This window comes from Triticum urartu, chromosome 6A, assembly GCF_056163025.1.
Source record: "Triticum urartu cultivar PI428250 chromosome 6A, HENAU_Tu73, whole genome shotgun sequence".
Classification (NCBI taxonomy): Eukaryota; Viridiplantae; Streptophyta; class Magnoliopsida; order Poales; family Poaceae; genus Triticum; species Triticum urartu.
The window spans coordinates 597412726-597430886 of NC_141878.1; the positions used below are offsets into that span (position 1 = coordinate 597412726).

An 18161-nucleotide genomic window follows, 5' to 3' on the forward strand; every position below is an offset into this window, starting at 1 on the left:
GTTGAACCTCTAACCCACCATGTCCTAGCAAAACGTTGATTGGCTATGTTACCGCTTTGCTCAGCCCTTCTTATAGCGTTGCTAGTTGCAGGTGAAGATTGGAGCCGTTCCTTGTTGGAACATTTATTTACTTGTTGGGATATCATTATATTGCTATGTTATCTTAATGCATCTATATACTTGGTAAAGGGTGGAAGTCTCGGCCTCTCGCCTAGTGTTTTGTTCCACTCTTGCCGCCCTAGTTTCCGTCATATCGGTGTTATGTTCCCGGATTTTGCGTTCCTCACGCGGTTGGGTTATAATGGGAACCCCTTGATAGTTCGCCTTGATTAAAGCTTTTCCAGCAATGCCCAACCTTGGTTTTTCCATTTGACACCTAGCCTTTTCTTCCCTTGGGTTTTGCAGACTCCAGGGTCATCATTATTTAACCCCCCCCCCCGGGCCAGTGCTCCTCTGAGTGTTGGTCCAAACTGTCAGCCGCCGGTGGCTACCAGGGGCAACTCTGGGCTGGCCTACCGGAAGTTTAGACAAGCTGAGTGTGCCCTGAGAAAGAGATATGTGCAGCTCCTATCGGGATTTGTCGGCACATTCGGGCGGTGTTGCTGGTCTTGTTTTAACCTGTCGAAATGTCTTGTTGTACCGGGTTACCGAGTCTGATCGGTGTGTCTCGGGTGGAGGTCTATTCCTTCGTTGACCGTGAGAGCTTGTCATGGGCTAAGTTGGGACTCCCCTGCAGGGATTGAACTTTCGAAAGCCGTGCCCACGGTTATGGGCAGATGGGAATTTGTTAATGTCCGGTTGTAGATAACTTAAACATTAATTTAATTAAAATGAATCAACCGTGTGTGTTACCGTGATGGCCCCTTCTCGGCGGAGTCCGGGAAGTGGACACGGTGTTGGAGTAATGCTTGCGCAGGTTGTTTCCTCTAGATTCTCGCTCGCGCCTTGCCTCCTCTTCTCGCTCTCTTTTGCGAATAAGTTAGCCACCATATATGCTAGTCGCTTGCTGCAGCTCCACATATATTTGCCTATCCTTCCTATAAGCTTAAATAGTTTTGATCGCGAGGGTGCGAGATTGCTGAGTCCCTGTGGCTCACATATACTATAACTCCAGATGCAGGTCCAGGTGTTTTCGCTCCAGGTGACGCATACGAGCTCAAGTGGGAGTTCGACGAGGACTCTCAGCGTTACTATGTCTCTTTTCCTGATGATCAGTAGTGGTGCCTAGTTGGGGTTTGATCGGGACCGTGTCGCATGTTGGGTCTTTCTTTTATTTTGGCGCCGTAGTCGGGCCATGAGTGTTTGGATGATGTATGTTATTTATGTACTTTGATGTGACGTGGCGAGTGTAAGCCAACTATGTATCTTCCCCTTTTATTCTATATATTACATGGGATGTTGTGATGATTGCCTAACTTGCGACATTGCTTTCAATGCGGTTATGCCTCTAAGTCGTGCCTCGACATGTGGGAGCTATAGCCGCATCGAGGGCGTTACAACCGAGCCGTGGCCCGAGCCGTGCAGCACCCGAGCACATCCTCGCCCCCCCACCCCCCCTCCCCGACCGTTGTTGTTCTTCTTCTCCGGCGACGACGCGCAGCAACGCCGTTCCGGGCCGCGACCTAGCAATGTCGAGCTCCGCTTCAGCCTCCCGCCGCTCATGGCCGCGCTATGGCATAGTGCCCATGACAAGGTGCCCTGCATGCCCACGAATCACACCCCTGAAGCGGCTAGTCACAACGACCGACAAGAATGGCAACCTTGGACGGGAATTCGTGAAATGCAAGAGCAAATCAGAGCAGGGAAAGGTGAGATTTTACTTCTCAATATGCCAAGTTTGGTTTTTGTATCCCAATTTCATATTTGCACAATTTTTCCCCATTTTTCATCGGATTTGGGATTTAGGGTTCATCTTTCCAATTTCAGAAATTGAAGCAATGCACCCATTTTGAGTGGCTAGATGAGTACATAGAGCGGATTCAACTGGAGGGTGCATCAGGGGAGCTCGATTTACCGTTGGAGGCGGAGAAGCTGGGCAAGTTTGGATCGGGCGCTTCTGGATCTGGGGCCCCTGGATCTGCCCATTCCATTGGGGCTACTGTGGGGGATGCAGTAGTGACGGCAGAGCTGAAGAAGCTAAACAAGCAGATGAAGAAACTCATCGAATTGTAGAAGCAGGGCAATTTGATGGGGCTGATGGCCGGACTTTTCTATGTTTGTGTAATTGCTCTCGCATTTGTTTATGTGATGATAATTAGTCATAAGTGAATAGATTGGGCATCATTTGTAATCCTAATGATATGTATATTTGAATAAAAGTGTTGCGTTGTACGAATTCAGCATGTCCTCTCCACTCTGTTTCGGCCCCGTTTTTTAGTTCTTCAGTTCGTCATCAGTTTCAGTTTCAGTGGTAGAGGGAGAAAAGAAAAAAAAGGTTCGTCCACAGTTGCCCGAAAAGGCCAGGCCCATATAGAAGTTAGGCAGGGCCGAATAGAACATATCCAGGCCCATTGATAAAAGGAGTGCAAAAAAAGTGCACACGGTCATTGACATCGATATATCTTTTCGGCTTTAGATCATTTCACAAATTTTAAGTTTCCTGCAGTCACCTTTTTTGAGATAACTCATCTGATAATTATTTGAGATATTTTTATGCATAAGCTATTTGAGATAATTATTTGAGCAGTCTTTGTGAACCAAAAAAGTTGCAATTGTTTGGTTCTAGTTTATTTCAACCGAGCACCATTTCTTAATATATATTTTTACTTGTGCTATGGTGTTTTCAAAGTTTTTACTCGTGTGTTTCAACCGAAAAAGGTTGTGCCCCTCTCAAAAAAAGAAGACATCTAGTGTGCCCCTAGTAGCATCTCCTTACAACATAGAGGGGCATCCCCTTACAACCAGGGGCGGATCCATACTTGGTCATGGGTGTACAGTTGTACACCCAAATCTTTTGGCTAGACATTTTTATATATATGGTGTATACTTTAATACATTCAGTGCCTAAATGACCTTTCTCGCTAATGCCATGTTTGGCAGCAAAAAATGACATAGCAAGCATGATTTAAACATCAGACAACATTTGCGCATGTCATCAGCACCAGATAATTAGCATTTTTCTTGCCCATTGTCTTCAAATGCATTGTATACCAACTGTATGATTATGTAGTACAGTACATAATCTTTATTGTCAATTTCTTGGTAATGTACATTTTATATACCAGATCAATTGTTTTTTAGTACACATGGCCACATAAATAAAATGCAATGGAGAAACTTTAGGACCGAAAAAACATATAGATAGATAGAGGGGCATCGGGTACCCTAGTAGCATAGATAGATGAAACATATAGAAGGGCATCCCCCCACTACATATAGTTCATAAAACATGAAAGTAAAATAATTAAAACTAGATATATAAAAGACACGGGCACACACGCCCGAACCAACACAAACACAAACTAGAGTCCCAAACTAGATAGATAGAAGACTCGCCCCTTGAACAACTCCTTGGCTCCTCCTCCTTGCCACTCCTTGGCCCCTCCTCCTTGGGCCCCTCACTCGTCATCCTCCGGCATCTGGTAGGGGAGGGTGTGCATGCCTTTGGGGTGAGGGAAGATGTGGTGGCAGTTGGTGAAGATGTTGTAGGTCGTGAATGCGATAAACTCGCATCCACACCAGAACACCTCCCCGAGGAGGTGGTGAGCGTCGTAGGGGTTGGTGAAGGTGACATAGAGGCCGATGACGAAGCCGTTGGGGCCGGCGTTGCCATCGTACTACTCGTGGAGGTGGAACATGGGTGGAGTGCCCGGAGGGAGGTGGCGGTAGCCGGCTTGGAGGAAGAGGCGAGCCAACTCTCTAGGGCCCCTCCACCTAGAGATGGCCCACACCCTCAGGCTGTTCTCGACGACGACTCCGGCCGGGTACTGCCTCTCCGGCATGGTGCGAGGGCGACGGTAGGTAGGGCCATTGAACTGCATGGTGGCTCGAGTGGTGGATTTGGCTCGAAAAGAAGAAGGGGAGGAGGCTTGAGAGATGAGTGTGAGAGGATGAGGAAATGGTGCCCTTTTATAGCCGCGTTGCAACCGTGGTCAATGTGTACACGGTGCCCCTTCTCGATCGTTTTCTCTTCTCCGTTCGCACTGGCATAAGTAATTGTGGGCATTAATTCAAAAAACGGCGGCCAGGGCATCCAAAGAGGCACGGGCACTTGCATCGGCGGTGACGCCGCGTGGGAAACAGGCCCGTTCATCCGCGCGTGACACTGAAAAAGGAGCTGCACCACTGACGCGTCTGTCTCGTTCAAACATGCATTTGTTAAAATAGCTTAGATGCGACGTACCTATACGCTGCGCCCTTGCCGTACTCTGCGTCGATGCGTGCATGCAAGCCCGCATGCAAATGGCTAGGCATTCACGAGCAAAGAATAGCTAGGCTACGACGTTGCATGGCATGCATGGGACAGGGATGGCCCACATGTCATTGACCCTCTCGCATGCAGCCCATCCCCCCTTTCGACGGCCGTGCGCACGCATGCCAGGCTTTGCCGGGCCCGATCCACTCGGCCCAACGGTCACTTAGATGCTCCCCCGCTCAACGTTATCTGTTCGTCAGAGAGAAAAAATGATGGCCAATCAGATTGGAGCCCATGGATCGCCCCCGCGGAATCCTTCTAGAAGTCCTATCCGACGGCCGCAGTTTGGCGTTAGGGTTAGATCGGCGGTGGACGTTTGGCGCTAGGGTTACATGGGGTTTTGAGGCAGTCAACGGGGTTTTGAAAGGTTTGACCGAACATTCAAATGTGTATAACTAATTCAAAAAAAATCTAAAAAATGAAAAACCTGCGCATATAGCCTTTTTATGTTACATAGTTATGATATAAAATGATAAACTTGATCTAATGATCTTTGCATGAAAAAACCTTCATAAATTGGACTATCTCGACTGAGGTTGCATAGAGTTCAAAGGAGTGAGAAGAGGGTTTGAGGTTTTGAAAATGCAAAAAAATCAAAAAACATCACCTTAGCTTCATTTTAGAGTGACTAAGGAGGATCTGGAGTTACTTTTGCATTTAAAATTTTTAAACTTGTTTTATTGCTGACTTTGTATTAAAGGGTGTTTTTTCAAAAATAAATTAAATAATATGAATACTTATTCAAAAAAAAGGTGAGACTTCGTATTGATCCTATATAGGTATAATATAAGCTAAGAAAATCTTTTTTGGGTGATTTTGAGAAGATCGAAAAAAACTTGCTTAGAAATGGGGTCGTTTTCCCTTACTTTGGAGCCTGTTTGTACAACATTTTCAGTGACTATGAGTTGGACTTCACAAAAAGGGTTGGATTTATGAACTAAAGTGCATAGTAGTACATAACACAATGCAACATCACAGAACAAACAAATGAACTCAAAAAATATTGGAGATAGGTTCAAATTTGAATGTTGGTTCAAATTTGAATGTCGGTTCAAATTTGAATGTCGGTTCAAATTTGAATTTTATTTCAAGTCAAATCAACATCATAGCACATAAGTTTTCACATGAAAGAACATAAGTTTTCACATAAAATGACAACAAACTTAAGTTTTCACATCAAATTTGAATGATTTCGACTCTATTTCTTTTGCTTCTTTCTACCACTCGATTTCTTCTGCTTTTTTCCACCGTTTGGTTCCACGGCGCATAGTTTGTTGATGTTGATGCTCTTGCTTTTTGGCCCCTTGCAAACTCCACTAGGCCCCCTCAACTTTTTCACCTGACCATGTCCCACTTCTTTAGTTTGCACTTCTTCAGTTTGCACTTCTGCAGATTGAGTAGATGGCACAAATTGTTCAACTACTTCAGTTTGCAACTCAACACTTGGCAGCACAACCTCCAAACATGGCAACACAGTTGTCAAAGCAGATTCGCATGGCAGCACAACAGTTGCTTCATCTGCAACAGTTTCAGATTGCCCTAGCATCTACAAAACAGATTCAGTATGCATCACATCGTCCAAAACAGAAACACTTAGCTCATGTTCAGCAGTAACAGTTTCAGTTAGCTCCATATCTTTGTCACCAAACATTATCTGCTTAGTGCTCTTCCTTCTATAGCCATTGAGTCTTGCTTTTTTCACTGGCCAGCATTGTTCAACAACAAGAGGTGGGGCTTTTTCTGCACGCTTCCTCCTAAAAAATAAAGCATTTGACTTGGTTAGATACTAGAACAAGTAGCGAAATCAAAAACTTGCAAAAACAGTAACATGAACATACTTTGTCCTCTGAGGAGTGTAGATACACTTGGATGAACCAATTCTGTGCCCAAGTACCTCACACAACTTGCACCTATTTTTGTTACCTTTTTGAGCCCTTTTGGGCTTATCATTCTTTTCCTTTTCCTTTTTCCCCTTCTTACTACAACCACCTTTCTCAAACCAAGCTTTGAATCTGCTCTGTTTAGGCCTCCCAGCCTTTCTTCTAGTGACAGGGGGACACAAGGTAAATTCTATTTCCACCTCAGGCCACTGAGATTGGTCAGTCAGTGCAGGAATTGGACTTGCATATGCAGCTTTGAATTTTTGTACTGAATAATACTCATGCAAATATGGGTGCATATTTAACCTGGGTTTAGATGCCAAAAAAAGTATGGCATGCTCACATGGTTTTCCAGTGTGTTGCCACTCTTGGCAAGTGCACTCATGCAACTCAGTATTTACCACATGCCTCTTGCCACTCTTTGTATCTCTAACTTCAGCACCCCACAAGGAAGATTTCTCAACAAATAGATGTGAAAGATTTCTACTCCTGTTGACCACCTGTTGTACCACTGCTGGAAGCTTGTCCCCTTCCAAAATATTAGCAATTTTTCCTCTCAACTCCCACAAACGCATGATCATGATCCTTATTTGGTCCACCATGTCATGCACAGGCAAGTCTTTCAAATCCTTCACTTTGTTGTTAAAACTTTCTGCCAAGTTGTTATTGATATGATCACATTTTATGGCAGTATTAAAACCTGATCTATACCACAACAGAGAATGGTGGGTGTTCAACCATGAAGCAAATTCATTATCACTACATGATGCCAATATCTTACCAAGGTGATAGGAATGTGTCTGTCTGGTGTAGGATCTTGCTGCTGGCCACATGCGCCCAAATTCATCTCCTCTGATTTTTTTTATCAGATTCATCCACATATGTCCAAAGCACTCCCTCTGCTCAGCATGGGGGAAAACATTTTTTACTGCATTTTCCAACCCTTTACATGCATCTGTGTGGATGGCCAAAGGAGAAACTGGCCCTATGCATCTTTTCAGTTGCATCATGAACCATATCCATGATGCCTCTGTCTCTGATTGAAACATTCCTATTGCAATTGGGAACATCCAGTTGTGTCCATCTAGAGCATTGCATGCAGCCAACTGACCATTCCACTTTCCAGTCAAAAAAGATGAGTCTATGCTCAAATATGGACGACAACCTGCTTTGAATCCATCTATGCAAGGCTTCAAACACATAAAAAACTTGCTGAATAAAACCTTGTCATCCTCTGTTACCTCTGTATCTATCTCCACCACACTCCCAGGTGACCTCTTCTCCACCTCTGCTTTAAAACTATACAACATCCTAAATGTATTTGCCCAATCACCATACAATGATTTCATGGCCCTTTGTTTTGCTTTCCACACTGTGGTATATTGCAGCTGGATGGGGTACAGCTTCTCCAAGTCAACTTTAAGCCTCTTTGCAGTAGTGTTTGGAGTCTTGGCTAAAATAGGAGTAATCTTCTCTTTAACCCAAATCTGTGATGTCATCTTTGAAACTCTCTGTGAAGTGGTCATACATGTATGCTGGTGTGGTATTTGATTTACCCTTACTGTACTTCCATCAGGTTGTAGTCTGGCAGACAAGTACCATTTGCAAGGATTGCCACCACCATCATAACCTTTGCACCGAGCATAAAATTTCTTTCAATCAGTCCACATAGTCTTGGCATCAAACTCTTTTTTCACTGCATAGGTCCTGAAAGACATCCTAAACTCCTTCATGCTTGGCCACAACTTTCCCACCTCAATAACTGGGTTCTCTTTGTCATACAAACAAACCAGCTCATTATCATCTGCATCATCCACATCATCTGCAGCCTCTCTCATCAGCTGTTCTTCATCCTCATTTGCATTTCTAGGGCCTGTGTTACCTTCAGCAGGCAAAGAATTGTCATCCTTCTCCTTATCTTTGTCATTGACTTGAATGCCAAACATTTCGGCCATATCAATGTCAGATATTGGTGTAATGACCAAATCTGTTTTTTCATTCAACTCTACTACATTCCAGTCAACAACAATCTTCCTAGCACCATGGGTTCCCTCCTCTCCATCTGCATCAATCCCTGTATCTTCAGCTACTACAGTCGGTTCAATCAACAATGCCAACATCTTCTTTTGTGAAACCCACTCATCATCTTCCATCTGTGCAGCCCTCTTTGATTGCACATAACCAACTCTGGAATGAGTTTGCAGATCAATTAGCTCTGCATAAAATGTTACTTGTTTGCTTGCCCACCCTTCTTGCTGATCAATTTCAGCAACCATGGATTCTCCATCTTCAATTCTCACATATTCACCATTATAGTTATCGAAACGTTGCAGAGATACCTCTTGTTCTGGACCCCAAACAATACTCTCCCCAATTCTCTCCACCAAATTGCCCACGGCCTTCTCCTTCATGCTCTCCAATTCCTGGGGATCAACATCTGCAAATTCGACATCCAACCTCACGGTGGTATCTCTATCAATGTCTTGGACACTGCCATCACTGAGCTTGGCTTTACAGGGAAAAAATTCCACTATAATTGCGAATGTGGTGGCAGAACTTGAACCTCCCATGTTTTGTCAATGGCAGGCAGCGGCGGCAGTCACTACCAAATCGAGTTCGATTCTAAATCGCCAAGAAAAGAGGGTGGCATTACCGGTTTGAAGCACTGTCTCCTCGCTCCATCTCATCCAGCCCTCGCTCCATCTCCTATCCAATCGAGATTCTAAAACGCCAAGAAACAGGGGCAGCATGAGGCCACAGATTTATCCAAAATTCAGTGGAATGGGAGAGTGTTTGGAAAATACTCACTCGCAATAGCCGCTGCAGAGATAGGCGCTCCACCACTGGGCCGCGGAGAAGAAACAACCCCCGGATCCAATGGAGCCCGATTCTAAATCGCCAAGAAACAGAGGGCAGCATGAGGCCACAGATCCCTCAAAATTCTGGGGAGTGGGACTAGGGTTTCGGGCTCACCTCGCAATAGCTCTGCCGCTGCCGAGAAATGCACTCCACCACCGCGGAGAAGAAACCGCTGCCGGAGAAGATGCTTACTGTTGGGGAACGTAGTAGAAATTCAAAATTTTCCTACGTGTCACCAAGATCTATCTATGGAGAGACTAGGAACGAGGGGAAGGAGAGTGCATCTACATACCCTTGTAGATCGCTAAGCGGAAGCGTTCAAGAGAACGGGGTTGATGGAGTCATACTCGTCGTGATCCAAATCACCGGAGATCCTAGTGCCGAACGGACGGCACCTCCGCGCTCAACACACGTACAGCCCGGTGACGTCTCCCACGCCTTGATCCAGCAAGGAGAGAGGGAGAGGTTGAGGAAGACTCCATCCAGCAGCAGCACAACGGCGTGGTGGTGGTGGAGGAGCGTGGCAATCCTGCAGGGCTTCGCCAAGCACCACGGGAGAGGAAGAAGAGAGAGACAGGGCTGCACCAACAGGGAGAGATCCAATCGTGTATGTTGTGCAGCCCCTAGGCCTCATATATATAGGGGAAGGGGAGGAGGGTGCGCCCCCTCTAGGGTTCCCACCCCTAGGGGGGCGGCAGCCCTAGATGGGAAAGGGGAGGCGGCCAAGAGGGGGAGAGGGGGGCGCCCCCTAGGGTGGGCCTTAGGGCCCATCTAAGCCTAGGGTTTCCCCTTATCCTCCTTTGCTACGCCTTGGGCCTTGTGGGAGGCGCACCAGCCCACTCAGGGGCTGGTCCCTCACCATTCTTGGCCCATGCAAGCCTCCGGGATTGGTGGCCCCACTTGGTGGACCCCCGGGACCCTCCCGGTGGTCCCGGTACATTACTGATAAACCCCGAAACCTTTCCGGTGACCAAAACAGGACTTCCCATATATAAATCTTTACCTCCGGACCATTCTGGAACTCCTCGTGACGTCCGGGATCTCATCCGGGACTCCGAACAACATTCGGTAACCACATACAAACTTCCTTTATAACCCTAGCGTCATCAAATCTTAAGTGTGTAGACCCTACGGGTTCGGGAGACATGCAGACATGACCGAGACGTTCTCCGGTCAATAACCAACAGCAGGATCTGGATACCCATGTTGGCTCCCACATGTTCCATGATGATTTCATCGGATGAACCATGATGTCAAGGACTTAATCAATCCCGTATACAATTCCCTTTGTCTATCGGTACGATACTTGCCCGAGATTCGATCGTTGGTATCCCGATACCTTGTTCAATCTCGTTACCGGCAAGTCTCTTTAGTCGTTCCGTAACACATCATCCCGTGATCAACTCCTTGATCACATTGTGCACATTATGATGATGTCCTACCGAGTGGGCCCAGAGATACCTCTCCGTCACACGGAGTGACAAATCCCAGTCTCGATTCGTGCCAACCCAACAGACACTTTCGGAGATACCCGTAGTGTACCTTTATAGCCACCCAGTTACGTTGTGACGTTTGGTACACCCAAAGCACTCCTACGGTATCCGGGAGGTGCACAATCTCATGGTCTAAGGAAATGATACTTGACATTAGAAAAGCTTTAGCATACGAACTACATGATCTTTGTGCTAGGCTTAGGATTGGGTCTTGTCCATCACATCATTCTTCTAATGATGTGATCCCGTTATCAACGACATCCAATGTCCATGGTTAGGAAACCGTAACCATCTATTGATCAACGAGCTAGTCAACTAGAGGCTTACTAGGGACATGGTGTTGTCTATGTATCCACACATGTACCTGAGTTTCCTATCAATACAATTCTAGCATGGATAATAAACGATTATCATGAACAAGGAAATATAATAATAATCAATTTATTATTGCCTCTAGGGCATATTTCCAACACTTACGGCGGCGCCGCTCGTTCAGTCCCAGGTCGAGTCATGGATGGTTGACTCTTGTCTACGTGGCCATAGGTGGACCCCACCAGTCAGAGCACATAACCCCCAGTGTCCTAACCAAACCTCAGCCTAACTAACAGCCAACTAGCCGCGTAAATGGTATGTCGCATGGGAGCTATTTTTTCCAACGCAGATGTCGCATGAGAGCTATTACAGCCAACAACGTCGCATGAGAGACAGTTCACATCAACGACGTCGCATGGGAGCTATTCGCCCCGTCAGCTGCATGCGACGTGCGGTACGTGTAATGCCAGACATACGTGATTTCTTCTACTCTACTTCAGATCTTTATACTCCCTCCTTCCATCTATATAGGGTCTAATGCGTTTTTCGAGGTTAACTTTGATCAAATATTAGAGCAATAATATATGACATGCAACTTCCATAAAGCACACCGTTAAATTCGTGTGTGAAAGGAGTTTTCAATGATATAATTTTCACATTGTGCATGTCATGTACTATTAATCTTGTCAATAGTCAAAGGCGGTCTTAAAAAGCGCATTAGGCCCTATATAAATGGAAGGAGGGAGTAGTTGTTTTGGGGAATATCTCCATACTAGAAGGATAGTGTGCGCTTCGGCAGTTTTGTTCCTGGGGTTGCACAGGGTTCTTTTTTAAGTTGTCAAAATTATTATTTTTTAGAACAAAGACGCCAGGGGCGTCCGGCTTTAAATTAATAAAGCCCACATCATAGGCAGCGTATCACAACCACAAAACCCACACTATGCAACAGGCCAAAAGCGAACAAGTCAAGGGGAGCAACAGAACTGGAGACGGAAATAAGTACGAAACAAGGCGCGACCGGCCTAGTGAAACGAGCACGCAGGCTCGGCTGAAAGTAGAGTGGGCTGCCCATCCCTATGAGACAGCATATGGCGCGGACGACGGGGCGCGGGACTCGGCATAGACAGAGCGTAGGCGGCTAATAGCATGACAATGAAGATCAGAGTCTTGTTGCCTTCCCAGCGGTGTCCATTGCTGCAAGAACACGATGCATTTGAAGATAACGTCAGCAGGGTGCGAGGGAAATATACCCTCAATGGTAAGCTTGTTACAAATATGCCAAATAGCCCATAACATGGCCGCCGCACACGTCCACATGACCCGGCGCGTCGAGCCATGAAGCGAAGACAAGTAAGACACCAGCGCGGCATGGGAGCGGGGATCCCAATCCACCCCCGCGGCTTCGCGAACCGCACTCCAAGCGAAGCACGACAGAGAGCACCGGAAGAAGGCGTGATCCGCATCTTCCGGCACCCCACACAAAGCGCAAGGGCCAGAGGCGGGGCCATTGCGCTTGGCAAGGTTGATCGAGGTAGGAAGGCGATCTTGGCAAAGTTGCCATAAAAAGACTTTGATCTTTAGAGGGATTTTAGCCTTCCATAGCCCCATGGCAGCCGAAGGGACCTGGCCGCGGGTAAGCTCTCTGTATAAGGACTTGACAGAAAATTTGCCAGAGCAAGAAGGCCTCCAAGAGACCGTGTCCGCGGAGTCAGACAAGCGAACATCCGCAATCAACGCCCGGAGGCGGTCCCACTCCGCCATCTCCGGCCCCGTTAGATCTCTCCGAAAATTGATGTAGGGTGGAGATGAGCTAAGGGCCGACGCGACCAATTGGTTGGGCTCAACCGCAATGGAGTAGAGTTGGTGAAATTCGGACCAAAGGGGTTGTTGGCCAAGCCAAAGGTCAAGCCAAAACCGCGTGGAGCGTCCGTTGTTAACCCCAAACTTCGCACCCCTGGCGAAGAAGGGTTTAAGGGCTTGAATGGAGTTCCAGAAGGGGGACCCATGGGGGGCCGCCTCAAAGAAATTCCCATTCGGGAAGTATTTCGCACGGAGAAGGTCGATCCAGAGGCCAGTCTCACCCTGAGACATCTTCCAGATCCATTTGCACATGAGTGCAATGTTTATCAGCTTGGAGTTGATGATCCCAAGGCCCCCCTGGGCTTTAGGTCTGCAAACGGCCTGCCATTTGACCATATGGTATTTCCGTTTAGGACCCGCTCCTTCCCAAAAGAAGCGGGACTGCGGGGTATCCAACTTAGTGTGTACCCCGTCCGCCAGCAGGAACAAACCCATGGCAAACATAGGTAAGGATGAGAGGCTGGAGTTGGTTAAGATTAGTCTAGCCCCTGAAGACATAAATCTCCCTCTCCACGGGCACACCCTATCCGCTACCTTGGAGGTGAGAGGTTCCCAATCAGCGATCGAAGACTTCTTCGCCGCGATCGGGAGGCCGAGGTATGTGAACGGAAATTGGCCAAGTTTGCAGTTGAGCAAGTTGGCAACCCGCTGGCTCTCGGCCGCGTCCATCCCTGTGGACACTACTTCACACTTGTGGAAGTTGATTTTAAGCCCCGACATGAGTTCGAAACACAGCAAAATGGCTTTGACCGTTGCAATGCTGTGAGTGTCGGGCTTGAAAAGAGGAGTGTGTCGTCCGCGTATTGCAGGTGTGACACACCCCCCGGGATCAGGTTGCCCACCACTCCCCTGATGTGGCCCGCCAGACGGGCTTTGTCTAGCATGGCGCCCAAGGCGTCCGCCACAAAATTAAATAGCAACGGCGAGGCTGGGTCCCCTTGCCGCAGCCCTCGCTTGTTGCGAAAGAAGTTCCCTACTTCTCCGTTCACCGCAATCGCCGTTTGGCCTCCCGAGACCAATTGCATCATACGGTGAACCCAAACCGACGAGAATCCCCGGTCCAGGAGAACCTGTCAGAGAAACTCCCAGTTCACGTGGTCGTAAGCCTTTTCAAAGTCAAGTTTCAGTAGGATCGCGGGCTGGCGAGCGCGTTTAAGGGAGTGCACAATCTCTTTTAGGGCCAGTAGCCCTTCTAAGATGTTGCGCCCCCGAATAAAGGCCGATTGGTTCTTACTAATAATACGATGAGCTACCGGAGTCAAGCGGGTCGAGCAAGCTTTCGCACAAATTTTAAACGGAACATTAATCAACGCAATGGGACGAAAGAGCCTAATATGATCCGCGCCCGGAACTTTGGGGATCAGAGAGAGAACCCCAAAGTTTAGGCGAGAGATATCTACCGATCCCCGCATAAAACCATTGCAAACGTCAAAAATAGGCCCTTTGAGCACTTGCCAGAACCTTTTGAACATCGCCACCGGCCACCCATCCGGCCCGGGAGCGGTGTCGGATTTCATGCCCAGCGTCGCCTTGTCAATCTCTTCCGGGGTGAAGGCCAGACCCAGGCCCTCATTTTCCACGTCCGTGACCCGCAACGCAGGGTCCAACACATCCGCCCTAAGCCGGGCACGGGATTCCTCCCTGGAACCCATGAGATGGATGTAAAAATCGTAAATGTGACGTACGATATCCTGTTGCCGCAAAAGGAGCCCCTGCTCAGATTGCAAGCGCAGGATTGCACATTTGCGACGACGACCATTCGCATAGGCGTGAAAGTATTGGGTATTCGCGTCACCCTTGAGCGTCCACTTGATTCCTCCACGCCTACGCTAGTACTCCTCCTCAGCCCGGAGGAGGGACTCAACCTGGGCCTCAAGCGCGTAGCGCTGAGCCCAGTCTTGCTCCGAGAAGGTCTGCACGTCCGCCACAGCGTCCATCTGAGCAAGATCCGCAGTCAACCGCGAGCGAAGCAACATATCGTCGCGCCACTGGTTAGCCCCCCACCCTTTAAGGGCCGCACGCAAGCCCGCGCCTGCAGCAATCCAGAACTCCATCGGCCCGCGTACGCGCCCGATCCGGGCGACGCAATTCTCCCATTTCGAAAGGAAGATTTGCTCAAAGTCCGGAGACTCTAACCACGCGGTTTCAAAGAAGAAACGGGGACTGCGTTTTAGCATGTCCTCCCCCAAGGAGAGAATGAGGGGGACGTGGTCCGACCCTATCCTCGTTTCGGCGTGCAAGGAGCAGAGAGGAAACAGCGCCTCCCACTCTGAGGACATAAAAACCCTGTCCAAAACCGACCGCACCGGTGTAAGTTGTTTGTTGGTCCAGGTATAGCATGCCCCCACGCGGGCCACTTCCCTAAGGGCCATAGCTGCGATTGCACTATTAAACATGGACACCCTTGTCCAGTTAATAATACCGTTGTTTTTATCCGCTCCCGAACGGATTAAGTTGAAATCCCCTCCCACCAGCAGAGGAAGGTTTCGCGTGCCCAAAGACGCAACCTTTGCCTGGAGTTCTCCCAAGAACTCGAGCGAGCGCGAGTGATCGGCCGGGCCGTAAACCACAATCACCTCCCACTCGCGGAGAGTTGCACGGTGGTGCACGTGGGCCGACAGAAAGAAGCGACCAGCATCCCATGCCACCACCTCCAGGCAAACTAGGTTGATGCCTAGCAACATGCCTCCCGAGTGCCCAACCGCCGGCACCCAATGCCAAACAAAACGCTCCAGCGGGTCAATAGTTAGCAGGTCCCGATGATTGAAATCGGTCTTGATAGTTTCCTGCAGGCCAACTACGTCGATCGCCTCGTTTCGAATGAACTCTTTTAACTGGGTCCGCCTCCCAGCGTGGTCGAAGCCTCGGATATTCCAAAATATGTACCGCATTAGATAATGCGATTGCGGAGGCGGATACCGTGAGCGGTCACCGCTTTGGCCACGCGTCGTGTCTTGGCAAGACGACGGTTGGAGGGGGACGGCGCAGCCCCTGCCGCTATGTCCTCCTGATCGGGCCGCGCAACAGTCACCAGAGAAGCCCCTGCTTCGTCTGCTGCTGGCGCAACGCGGGCCAACGCTGCCTGGGCGAGCGTGGCCTGCGCGATTTCCTTAGCACGGATAAGAGAAAGCACTTCGCGCGCTTCCCCCTCGTCAGACATCCTAACACCACTATCCGCTAAGATACCCCCCAAGCACTCATCAGAATAATCGTCAAAGATCGTAAAGCGGGGCACGGGATTACCTTCAGTTTCCAGGTTCTTCTGGGCCTGCAGGAGTTGGGCGCGTTGGAGGGCAGGCAGGTTGCCCTTGGCACCCTTCGGGTGGGAGCTCGCCCGCTCCAGCGGCGCCGTGGACGTCACCACCGCCTTGGAGCGCTTGGCCGTAGAAACGGGCGCCACCTTTGCCACCTCCACTCGAAGCGCATCAGGAGCGGGAGGGGAGATGACCGACGGGGTACCACCCGCCGGACCCCCAGGAGAGGCCAGCGCCATCACCACCGGCCGCTGCGGGGCCGGCGTGCACCCACAGCCCGGGGGTGGGCTCGCCGGCGCCGCGCAGGGAGTCTTGCGGCCCGCCGGCTTCTTGTGGAGCCTCGTCCCACCGGCCCCGAGGCCTGACGGCGTCTTGGGAGAGCGCCCTGCGGTAGCCCGAGGCTCAACCACCACCGTAGCCACCGGGGAGATGAGCATCGAGCGGCCCTCCGAATCGCAAGACATGTTGGAGCCGTACTGGTTGAAACCCAACTCGTTGCTGCCCACCACCACCTGCCGCTCCTCCTGGTCCTTCGCCGCTCCCGCCGTGTATGGGGAAACAATGGAGTATATTTTCTTAATGAGGTGTTTAGGTGGGTCCTTTCTAAAGTGTGATCAGGAGACAACTTTTAATAGTGTGTGTTCATAGGGATGAGTGTATATGCGTATATATGAGTGCTTGTGTCTGTACTGATGTTAAAGAAAATAGTGTTGTACACGTGTTATGCCGGTGCTAAACTTGTCATAGGCAGCGCTTCCTTCTTGTGAACCAAGCAAACGGACACACCCATCAGTAGATCGCACAACAAAGCACAGGGCAACTTCCCAATTAAAATTGTGTGTCCAATCCCAAATTCATGGCTTCATTTGAACGAGGGGGCTCCAAAATTAGGGAATTTTCCCTTTTGGGGGAGTTGCATTGTTTTACTCAACTAGACTGGTATTTTTACCTGAACTTTTGCATTTTTAAGAACTAGCTGATGTTGAACTTACTACAGCCACCTCATCACGTTGTGGCCTAACCGTCCCTACATAAAACAAAGGCTGATCTCATTGTCTTATTTAATTCTCTTTGTAGAAGTTGTGTGTAAGATAACATTGATGGTTTATCTATGGAGAAGGTAAGAAACCAAGAAACCGTTTGACCTTTTACACGAAACACACCTTAATTTCACCTCGACAACAGGGTCACACCGTTATATATAGACAACATATCAATAATGCATTACATAGATTTGCATCCAAGAAAGATCGTTACAAGCATATTCTTTCTTTTTTCACCACATCTCGGTCACAAAAACCTGACTCCATGACAACCCTCATGGCACACATAAAATTTTCAATGTTCATGGCTCACATAATAAAAAAGTCTCAACTAAAACAAAATAAAAGGCACGTGCCCTACTAGACTGCACAACCACACCGACACTCACCCTTGTTCATGGGTTAAGACAAGGGAATATCTCCAAGAGTCTTCGACAACACACAGTGAACAACATCTAATATCACTCATCTTCTTGTATTGCCTTATCCTCAGACGGAAGTGAAACTTGAGCTAAATGCCACAAAAACATGTGCAGCTTCGCTGGGACCTCCACCTTCCAGAGCTTTCGCCAACTGTATTTCTCAACGTCAGAATTAAATGATCCTGCACGTTGATCCAACCATACGTCTCTGCGCCTCTTGGTAGCAACCCATGCGGTAAGCAGAATGAACTGGCAAATTGTTGTTGCGTTCGAAGTTCCAAGCCGAGAAATCCTATTGCACACTGGTACATAGTGGAATGTTGATGATGACACTAAAATCTGATCGGAGGAAAACCTGCTGCAACAAATTGATATCCCAGATTGCCGAAGTAGAGTCAATGATATCGCCCACGCCATCTGCGGTCGATTAGGGATTAGAGATAAAAGATGTCTCATAAGCTCGTCCCTAAGCCAATTTTGGTTCCAAATATTGGTGCTAGCCCCCTCCCTATCCTCCTGATCAGACCTTGATTGACAAAGAACATCAGGTGCTTCAGTATCTCTCTCCATATTTGGTAAGGGTGGGAACCAAGTTGTGCCTCTGGTATTGTACACGATGTGAAA

At 48.4% G+C, this 18161-nt stretch overlaps 1 protein-coding gene across 1 annotated transcript; it reads right to left on the bottom strand.

Moving 5' to 3' along the window:
• Window positions 1-5612: 5612 nt before the first annotated feature.
• Window positions 5613-7615, bottom strand: LOC147966989 (uncharacterized). The gene is made up of 3 exons (XM_087531001.1): window positions 6253-7615; window positions 6006-6168; window positions 5613-5960 (listed from the first exon to the last, which is right to left on the bottom strand). Exons 1-3 carry the CDS (start codon window positions 7602-7604, stop codon window positions 5613-5615), a joined length of 1863 nt encoding a protein of 620 aa, XP_087387127.1. The 5' UTR covers window positions 7605-7615.
• Window positions 7616-18161: the final 10546 nt, after the last annotated feature.